This window comes from Macaca thibetana, chromosome 3, assembly GCF_024542745.1.
Source record: "Macaca thibetana thibetana isolate TM-01 chromosome 3, ASM2454274v1, whole genome shotgun sequence".
In the NCBI taxonomy this organism is placed as follows: domain Eukaryota; kingdom Metazoa; phylum Chordata; class Mammalia; order Primates; family Cercopithecidae; genus Macaca; species Macaca thibetana.
In genome coordinates this window covers 141,216,383-141,227,287 of record NC_065580.1, presented here as the reverse complement: position 1 = coordinate 141,227,287, position 10,905 = coordinate 141,216,383, and the positions used below count along the sequence as shown (strand labels likewise).

The following is a 10,905-nucleotide window of genomic DNA, read 5'->3' as shown; positions in this document are numbered from 1 at the left end:
TTCAGCTTCCATTTCCAAATTGGACCAAAGTGGTAAAAAAAATTTAACCTTCGGCCGGGCGCGGTGGCTCACGCCTGTAATTCCAGCACTTTGGGAGGCTGAGGCGGGCGCATCACAAGGTCAGGAGATCGAGACCATCCTGGCTAACACGATGAAACCCTGTCTCTACTAAAAATACAAAAAATTAGCCAGGCATGGTGGCAGGCACCTGTAGTCCCAGCTACTCGGGAGGCTGAGGCAGGAGAATGGCATGAACCCAGGAGGTGGAGCTTGCAGTGAGCGGAGATCACGCCACTGCACTCCAGCCTGGGCAACAGAGCAAGACTCTGCCTCAAAAAAAAAAAAATATTTAACCTCCAAATCTGGGCTTTCCTGAAAGATAAGATGATTAACCCAGAATTCTGCAGGCTGGGAATGACTCTATTAAGGACCTCAGCTTGGAGGATGAATTTTGGAATAATATAGAGTGGGAGGCTGAGCATAGGACATAAAGGAAGTTCTTGTCACACAGGAAGGAAAAGCGCAGACACAGGCGGGTGAGACTTCATGAGAAGGTCAGGGTGAGAGCTCTGCTGTGTCTTTTGGGGTTGAAACCTGTGCATGACAGTTGGTGACTCAGTTAAGGAAACTCACTCCCAGGGACTCTACTCGGAAGGAGTCTGAGAACCTCAGGGCCAATTCCTGCTTCTTTGAGCTGTGCCCTGGGGAGCTGAGAGGTTTCAAATAAGCTCTGGCTATTTGGACCAAGACCAACATTGTGTGGAAATATGCAATAGCTGACGTGGAGGGGTCTCCCAGGAAGCCAAGGAGTATGGGGAAACTGAGGCACAGAAGAGGTTTGGGTTTGTGTGAAAGCTTGAAGAGTTCTAGCACCTCACAGCCAGAGAGGCCATGGCCACACCTATGTACGTCAGCACAGGACGCCTGAACAGTCCCCAAGGGAAAGGGGGTTCAGACCACACTTGGGATTGCCCAGGTCAAAGTGCCCAGGAACCATGGCCTCCAGAGGAAACCAAGAGTTTCAGATGAACCCAGTGCTTGAGGGCAGAACCAATGAGAAAATCTAGTCACATTTCTACAGCACATCACCGTTAAAAATAGCATTCTCTGTTATGTTAGGCAAGGAGGGATGATTATTTATTAACTTCTACAGATTAGACAATGGGGTGGGGGTGGGCTCAAGGTGAGATGATTTTTTGGGTCCAGGTCAGCTCAGGACAGGCATCCCAGTCTTCGGTCTCCAAATCCACCTCCTGTCTGTCTCCCCACGCTGCTCCTCAGGCCTGTGGATCCATTGACGGTGATTTCTGTGGTTCAGCTCCCACATCAGGCAGGAAGGGCAGCTACTGGGGCTGAGATCCCACATTGCCTCCAGCTCTTGCTTCCTACCTGGCCTCCCCGGGCACCATCAGGGGCTGGGCCAGGCTGCTGTGCTGCACATGGCAGGAGTAGGGGGCTGTGTCCTGCGGGGGCACAGCCACCACCACCCAGGACTGGTAAGTGCCATTTTCATTGTGAAGAACCTCTCCCCGTAGCTCAGGCTCCTGCACCTTGCCATCCCGAGTCCAGTGCACATCAATTTTCCCTGGGTAGAAGTCGTAGGCCAGGCACTTGAGTTTCTTCTTTTCCCCTGGGGCCTGGTGGCTGGTGACCACCACAGAGGGAGGATCTGTGGAGGGAGAGAGCGTGACACCGCAGGCTTGAGGTCGACTTCTCCTGGCCCAGGTCTCTTCCCACCCCCACCCTTGGCTGTCAGCGATCAGCAGAGCTCTAAGCTCTGTTCCTGCCCACCCCACCCCACCGCCGGCCCCAGGACACGTTCCAGAATATCAGGGAAGGCTGACGCTTTCCCTCTTGCCCAGTCCCCCCCCACCCATGTATTGACTCTGACGGCAATAAGTTGTGAATGCTCCGTGCACTTCTCCACGTTTTCCCACTTCTCAGTGGGCTTTGGAGTTCTCCTCTCCCCCAGTCTCAGTCCAGCTGCACGGTTCAGCCCATGCCTCTATCCAGCAACCGCTTCCCTGCAGCACTGCACAATCCTGAGTCTCACTACGTCTCCAATCCAAGTCTCAGCTTGCAGCCATCAGTCCCGCTCACACTGGCTCGCTCTTGTCCTTCCGGGGCTGACATTTTACACACCTCCCTTCTCTCCACCACCCAGATGGGAGGCATCATTGTAGAGAGAAACAACGATGGGATTTGGAATCTGAAATCTGGAATTTGAGTCCCAGCTCTGCATCTTACAGTGTTAACCTCACCTCTCTGATCTCAAGCTCCTTGTCTGTCAATTGGAGATGATTTGGGGACACCCATCAAGAAAGAATAGCCTTCCTGGCCCATTCTGAGTGAAATTTTGAGATGTTCTTTTTGGACCACAAATTACATCATCCCAGGGAAGGAATGAATCCTAAAAGATGAAAGCTGGGGGCCTGAGGGACATCCAGGAACAAATGAGACCAGACTAAGATGTTGCCTGAGCTCCTAGCCTGAGATCATCTTTTATTCTGGGCTCAGTACTGGGGAGCAGGAAGCAGTGAGTACCTTGCCGGTCCAGGATATTTTTGCTGTATTTCAGGTATTTCCGCAGAGTCGCAGGGCACTCCTCCTCCAGGTATGCCTTGGCCCGCTGCACGTAGACTGGTTCTGCCTCCCACTTCTGCTTGGTGTTCTGGGCTGCTGGGTCCAAGGCGACCCAGGCTGGGATTTCTTTGTTGAATTCGATGTAGTCCTTTCCATCGTAGTAATACTTCCAGAATGATCCACTGCTTCTGTTATTCTCAATCTCACAACCGAACCTTCCATGCAAGTTGTGAGACCCTGAAAACTCCCCCGACCCCACAGAGAGACAGTCAGCCTGGTGCGAAATTTATCGAAATAACTCTTAGTCCTGCACACTGGGCATCCCAAAAGAAATAAAGGTTTTTGCAATTCAAGCATGCAATCCCTTTATCAAGACAAATAGGTTATTATTCCAATATATACAGCAGACAGAGAGGGGCTAACTCAGTTTGGTTTGGCATTTCAGGTTTGTCTCAGATGAGATATGTTCCTGCTTAAGAGAACTACAGGCTGGGTGCTGTGGCTCATGCCTGTAATCCCAGCACTTTGAGAAGCTGAAGCGAGTGGATCGCTTGAGCCCAGGAGTTCAAGACCAGCCGGAGTGACATGGCAAAATTCCACCACTAAAAAAATTTTTAAATTAGCGCAGCATGGTGGTGCAATGCCTGTAGCCCCAGCTACTCAGGAGGCTGAGGTGGGAGGATCACGTCAACCTGGGAAGTCAAGGCTGCAATGAGTCAAAAATCACACTACTGCATTTCAGCCTGGGTGACAGAGTGAGACCCTATCTCAAAAAAAAAAGAAAAACCACTGGGCTCAGTGGCTCACACTTGTAATTCCAGCACTTTGAGAGGCCGAGGAGGACAGATCACCTTAGGTCATGAGTTCGAGACCAGCCCCACCAACATGGTGAAACCCCATCTCTACTAAAAATATAAAATTAGGCTGGGTGCAGTGGCTCACACCTGTAATCCCAGCACTTCGAGAGGCTGAGGCCAGAGGATCACCTGAGGTCAGGAGTTTGAGACCAGCCTGGCCAACATGGTAAGACCTCGCCTCTACTAAAAATACAAAAATGTGCTGGGTGTGCTGGCACACACCTGTAATCCCAGCTACTCAGGAGGCTGAGGCAGGAGAATCACTTGAACCTGTGGGACAGAAGTTGTAATGAGTTGAGATGGTGCCATTGTACATCAGCCTGAATGACAGAATAAGACTCTGTCTCAAAAAAAAAAAAAAAAAAAAGACAAAATTAACCAGGCGTAGTGACACATGCCTGTAGTGACACATGCCTGTAGCCTGTAGTCCCAGTTACTCAGGAGGCTGAGGCAGGAGAATCGGTTGAACCCAGGAGGCAAAGGTTGCAGTGAGCCAAGATCGCGTCATTGCACTTCAACCTGGGCAACAAGAGCAAAACTCCGTCTCAAAAAAAAAAAAAAAGAGCTACAGAATATAGATAGATTTCTATCTCTTCTACAGCATCTCTTCTAAGGAGAATTATTTGTTTTAATTTATGCTGAGTCCTGAGGAAGCTGTCACAACCACACCAAAGTGTACTTCCAAATTGGCTAGAAATTATTTGTGATTTCATATGAGAAAAGAAGACTCTCCTTTTCTCTCAGTTCTAGGAAGAGTTCATATCATCACCTAAGTAACCCTAATCTGATCACTTCTTTCTTCCTTTCTGGTGTTTGATATCTTTTTTTTTTTTTTTTTTTTTTTTTTTTTTTTTTGAGACGGAGTCTCGCTCTGTCGCCCAGGCTGGAGTGCAGTGGCCAGATCTCAGCTCACTGCAAGCTCCGCCTCCCAGGTTCACACCATTCTCCTGCCTCAGCCTCCCGAGTAGCTGGGACTACAGGCACCCGCCACCTGGCTTGGCTAGTTTTTTGTATTTTTTAGTGGAGACGGGGTTTGATATCTGTATTCCAAATCTCTAAAGTCCCAACCTTCTTGCCCATTAGCCACAACTCTCAGAAATGTATCTCCTTAGGGTGGAGGACACAGCCTCTTCATTCTGATTTTAAAAGCAGGTGTTTACCCAGACTGGTTAGTGCTGTTGGCACAGACACTGACAGCTCTCAAGCTGTCTGGGCTCACGACCGGGGTCTCTCCCCGCCCCCACCTGGTGTGCTGCCTGAACCAGAGCCAGTCACCTCCCTGGGCCTCTATTTCCTCTCCTCTGAAACGGCAATGCCAAGAGCACTGTTTCAGGGGACTATTCTGAGCATTATATATGCTCATAGATGGGCCTGGCACAAAGTAAGTGCTCAGTAAATGCCAGTTACTCCTATTTCCTTTTTTTGTTTTTTGTTTTTAGACGACATTTCGTTCTTGTCATCCCGGCTGGAGTGCAATGGTAGGATTTCAGCTCACTGTAACCTCTGCCTCCCGGGTTCAAGCAATTCTCCTGCCTCAGCCTCCTGAGTAGCTGGGACCACAGATGTGCGCCACCATGCCGGGCTATTTTTGTATTATTAGTAGAGATGGGGTATCACCATGTTGGCCAGGGTGGTCTCGAACTCCTGACCTCAGGTGATCCACCTGTCTCAGCCTCCCAAAGTGCTGGGATTACAGGTGTGAGGCACTGAGCCCTGCCTAATATTATTGAATACCTTGTATTCATCTCTTCATCCTCCTTCCTCGTAATTATTCACTTTGCCATTTCTATTCCTGTCCATCAAAGCTTCTCCCAGTGTCTTTTCTGGTCACCTGTGCCCCCTCCTCTCCTATTGCTGACACACAGCCCGGGCCATTTTCCTTACCAAGACCTCCCACCCCACATCCTTCAAACGTCTGCCTATCTCTTTCTTGCCTCCTTTTGGAAACCTTCAGATCCCATGTAGCACCTTGGGCATTTTTGTACTTAGAAGCCCACCTTTTGACACCCACTCTATGATAATTTAACACCAGCAGTTCACCAGGCCAGAGGTTGGCTGCCTTGGGGCTGGCAGTGTGGTTTAGCAGAAAAAGTGCTGGGCCGGGGGCACAGGGACCATCTCTGCGCGGGCTCTGCCACCAGCTCCTCCAACCACAGTGCAGGTGGCCCTTCCTGGGTCTGCATCTTACGGTGAGGAGAAACTTTAGGGCTGCAGGAAACTAACAGCCCGCGGTTTTGAATCCAGCACTTCCTGAGCCCTCAGCATAGGCTACAGTCTGTGCCGGGTGCTTTTCTCTGTTCTTTCCACAAATTTCAATTGAGCCAATATTGGCTGCACCCTGTCCTAGGCAATGCAGCTGCAAGGGAGATTAGGACAGACTGTGACATCCTTCACAGAATAGACATAGTTAAATATTACAAACTTGTTTGGAGGTAGGTCTCAGTGCTCCAATGTTTGCAGATTTCGACCAGATATTTTGGGAACGTTTCATTGTCAACAGCTGGGACTGGCAGAGCCACCAGGTGAGCCCAGGTCTGAGTGACTTTGAGAGTGGCTCACTCTCCAGGCAACCTCCCTGGACAGGGGTGAGTCTGATGCCTTCTCACGGGGGGATCAGCCTCTGATGCATAAGTTGTGGAGGTGAGAGGTCAGAGGTGCCTGGATAGGAAGTGACTCTGCCATCACTTCCTGTGTGAGCTGAGGCCTGGGATGAGGATGGGGCAATCAATGGGAAAGTGGGGAGCACCTGTGCTGTGGTGTGGGCGGGATGTGGACATGTCTGCATTTCTGCTGTGTCTTCTGTTCCTTCTCTGGGATTGGGACTATTTCCATCCTGCTAACCCCTTGCCACTCACACTTGGGGGGCTGCCTCTTGGGTTAGACCTTCCTCCCCCGTGGTTTGTTGTTTACTGACCATTACTGTCGTTGTAATACTCCACGATGTCATTCAGGGTCTCCATAAAGATGTCCTCCCTGGCCTTCTGAAGTTGGCTGTCCTGCTTCCAATCTTCCATTCCTTCCACCTGTCTCCAGAGTCCCACAGGCTGAGACTTCCTGTCTTTACTGTTGTATCTAAAGAACTGGAGGTCATTGAGTGAGCCAAGGGCCTGAAACTGGGGGATGTCTTCAACAAGCTTGGACAGCCCAGTGTAGATATAGGTCAGAGAGTAACGACCTGCAAAAGAAAAGACAGTTGAGGTCCATGCAAGGGTCCCACTGTGGGGCTGCACAGGGCTAGGAGGGGAGGCCTGCCCACTGGCCTCTTCCTCCATAGCTCTTTCTCCTGTCATTAACCTTACACCACTGGAGGCTCACTCAAATGAATATGCTCTCCTTTCATGCTAAGGATGATATTTCAGAGACCATCCTGTGTCTTCACTACATTGTTTCCCCTGCTTGGCACATAAGAAGATAACATTACTCAGCCTCCTCGAAGATACATTGGGACCATGTGACTGAGTTTTGTCAAAAGAGAATGTGAGCAGAAGTGATGTCTTTCTTCTGGTCCAAGACCCTACCAGCTGGCTTGTCGCTTTTGTTTCTCATCTCTTGAGATAACAACTTTGAAGGCCACAGGACAATATGAAAGAGTCTCAGTATGCAATTAGCCTGGATCCCTGAGTCACCCCATGGAGGAATGGAACCTTGCCCAATGTGCATGGAATCTGACATGCGTTAGAAATTAACATTTCTAGGCTGGGCTCCATAGCTCATGCCTGTAATCCCAGGACTTTGGGAGGCCAAGGCAGGAGGATTACTTGAGATCGGGAGTTGAAGACCAGCCTGGCCAACATGGTGAAACCCCATCTCTACTAAAAATACAAAAATTAGCTGGGTGTGGTGGTGTGGGTCTGTAATCCTAGTTACGTGGGAGGCTGAGGCAGGAAAATCACTTGAACTGGAGAGGCAAAGGTTGCAGCAAGCAAAGATCATGCCACTGCGCTCCAGCCTTGACGACAGAGTGAGATTCCGTCTCAGAAAAACAAATTAACATTTCTAGCTTAACCTGACAAATACATATAGTTAGAAAGGGTAGAAAGGAGAATTTACTAGAAAATTCAAGAAATGACCCAGACTGAATTAGCACAGCATAAGACTAGGATGGAGCTCAGAATTCCTGGGGTTATACCTTACATTTTGGTACAAGGTGGAATCTGGGAGAGAGGGACATTTCCATAATAGTTCCATAATTATTTTATGATACAATTTATACAGGTGCTAATAATGTTGGAGGTCATATGGCAGAATCCTAGTTCAATTACTAAAATTATTCTTGCTCATGAGTTTCTAAATGTGATTAACCTTTAAATCAGTAGACCTTACAATTGAATTCATAGACATAGAGAGTAGAAGGATGGTTACCAAAGGCTGGGAAGAATAGTGGCAGGGGTGGGGGGAAATTGGGAGGATGGTTAATAGGTATAAAAAAAAAAGTTAGAAAACTATTTGATAGCACAACAAGGTGACTCTAGTCAATAATAATTTAGCTGGGGCCAGGTGTGGTGGCTCATGCCTATAATTCCAACACTTTGGGAGACTGAGGCGCATGGGTCACTTGAGGTCAGGAGTTCGAAAACAGCCTGGCCAACATGGTGAAACCCCATCTGTACTAAAAATACATAAATTAGCCGGGAGTGGTGGCAAACGCCTGTAGTCCCAGCGACTCAGAAGGCTGAGGCAGGAGAATCACTTAAACTCGGGAGGCAGAGGTTGTAGTGAGCCAAGATTGCACCATGGCATTCCAGCCTGGGCAACTCTGTCACCAAAAAAAAAAAAAAAAAAGAATGAGTAAGACCTACTATTTGATAGCACAACAGGGTGACTATAGTCAATAATAATTTAATTGGGGCCAGGTGCGGTGGCTCATGCCTGTAATTCCAGCACTCTGGGAGGCTGAAGTGAGTGGATCACTTGAGGTCAAGAGGTCAAGACCAGTCTGGCCAACATGGTGAAACCCCATCTCTATTAAAAATACATAAGTTAGCCATGTGGCAGTGCACACCCGAGGCAGGATAATTGCTTGAACCCAACAGGCGGAGGTTGCAGTGAGCCAAGACCATGCCACTGCACTCCAGCCTGGATGATAGAACAAGATTCCGTCTCAAAATAATAATAATAATAATCGTAATTTAATTGTACACTTTAAAATAACCAAAAGAGAGGCCCGGTACAGTGGCTCATGCCTGTAATCCCAGCACTTAGGGAGACCAAGGCAGGCACATCACGAGGTCAGGAGATCAAGACCAGCCTAGGCAGCATGGTGAAACCCGTCTCTACTAAAAACACAAAAAAATTAGCCAGGTGTGGTGGTGGGTGCCTGTAGTCCCAGCTACTTGGGAGGCTGAGGCAGGAGAATAGCTTGAACCTGGGAGGCAGAGGTTGCAGTGAGCCAAGATCGTGCCACTGCACTCCAGCCTGCACGGCAGACTGAGACTCTGTCTCAAAAATAAATAAATAAATAATCAAATAAATTTTTAAAATAAAATAACCAAAAGAGTATAACTGGATTGTCTGTAACACCAAGGATAAAAGCTTGAGGGGATGGATACCTCATTCTCGATGATGTCATTATTTCACACTGCATGCCTGAATCAAAATGTCTCATGTACCCCATAAATATATACGCATACTATGCACCCACAATTTTTTTTAATTTACAAAAAAAATCAGTAGACCTTGAGTAAAGTGGATTATTCTCCATAGTGGTGGGCCTCATCCAATCAGTTGAAGACCTTAAGAGAAAAAGCCTCGGAGGTCTGCTAAAGAAGAAAGAATTCTGCCTACAATCTGCCCTCAGACTCAAGACTAAGACATCAACTCTTTCCTGGGTCTCCAGCCTGCTGGCCTGCTCTGAAGATTTAGGACTTTTTACTCCTCCCAATAGTGTCAGTCAATTTCTTAAATAAATCTCTATTCTCACTCTCTCTCTCTCTTTTGCATACATATAATGTAAATCTCTTCTTGTGTGTGTGTATGCGTGTGTATGTATGTGTATGTACGTATATATGTATATGTGTACAACCTATTAGTTCTGTTTCTCTGGAGAACCTTGAATAATTCAGATTTTGGTGCAGAATGGGATTAACATTCCAAAGTGATTGTTATACAACGAACATGAAACACCTTTTCTGACAATTTGTAAATGTCACCAATTTTAAACTTACACAACTGAAAAGCCATTTGCTTCCATGTCTTTATCCTGCACATTCTCATGCCACAAACAGCCTCCTTCCCCTGTCCTAGAAGTGACTCTTGATCTCCCCAAGCTCCCACTGCCTTCTCTTCTGGCCACTCGCCTTCCAGACCTACTGCAGCTGTGTCTGAGTGTGGGTTGAGGGCACGGGTTTCCTTCTAGCACCATCCCTCCAGCCGACCTGCCTTCCCACTTTCCCCTTGGGGTTACTCTCTCTTTCCAACAGTGTCAGGCAGGTGTACCCAGCCACCGGAAGGAGGGAAGGAACAGGAGCAGAAGCAGCTCCAGGCGCACGGTTCCTGCTCCGTCCTGGCTGTCTGACCCCAAGCAGGTCGCTTGGTCTTTGGAGTCTTTGTTTTCACTGTAAACTAAGGATTTTAGATTCAGATTCCTGAAGGTCTTATTTCGGGTGAGGGCAGAGGCTCCCTGAATGCTTGTGGAAGTGTATGAGCTGAGTGAGTTGACAGCCTTGGGCACCCTTTCCTGCCATATGCCAGGGAATCCCAGCGCATCCAGCCCTTCTCCCAGCCAGGTGTGAGGAAGGTGTCCTGTTCCTCACCTTCTTCCAGTCCCCTCCAGCACCCATCCCTTGCTTTCCACACTCACCATCTTGGGTCTCCTGAGGGACAGCAGGACCCAGAAACAGCAGCAGAGACAGCAGGACAGGCACCATTCTTATCATCGTGTCTGCTTGGAGGGTTCTGGGCAGGAGGCACAGGTATTATCCTGGGTCCTGGGGCCCTGCCCAGGGGAGGTGAATCTACAGGCCAATGGGAGTGCCAGGACGGGCTCCTCCCCTAATAGAGAAAAAAAAAAAAAAAAAACATGATACATAAGCTAGGCTGGGCAGAGGTTGTGATGAATGAGTCTACACACACGTTATACAAATTCAGAACTGAGACAGTTGATCTCTGGACTGAGGCTTTGTGGGTGCCTGGGGCAGAAGAATGCAAATGGGTGGGGGGTATGTGTGATGGGTGGCAGGTGTCTGGGATGTGTCACCCTTCCAGTCTATTATGACACCCTCTGGAATCACTTGGGTGTTGTCAAACCAGACTTCATCCCTGCCTTCCGGAAAAACTCTCAACATGTCCAGGATACGGACCTGGTTAGTCCCCAGCTGGGGCGGGACCCTCACTCTCCCTCACCCGATCCTGCCAGAGCTGTCTGGAGGACATTCCCATTCCCATCTCTCCCTTCTTCCTTTCGGTGCCTGTGGAACCCCAGCCTTCCATGATCAAAGGAGAAATAGCCGCATCCTCCTTTTGCAGC

At 48.6% G+C, this 10,905-nt stretch overlaps 1 protein-coding gene across 1 annotated transcript; it reads right to left on the bottom strand.

Moving 5' to 3' along the window:
- Positions 1 to 1,110: 1,110 nt before the first annotated feature.
- LOC126950509 (zinc-alpha-2-glycoprotein) lies at positions 1,111 to 10,448 on the bottom strand. The gene is made up of 4 exons (XM_050784148.1): positions 10,240 to 10,448; positions 6,355 to 6,615; positions 2,545 to 2,820; positions 1,111 to 1,669 (listed from the first exon to the last, which is right to left on the bottom strand). The coding sequence occupies exons 1-4, from the start codon at positions 10,313 to 10,315 to the stop codon at positions 1,386 to 1,388; spliced, it is 897 nt and encodes a 298-aa protein (XP_050640105.1). The 5' UTR covers positions 10,316 to 10,448; the 3' UTR covers positions 1,111 to 1,385.
- Positions 10,449 to 10,905: the final 457 nt, after the last annotated feature.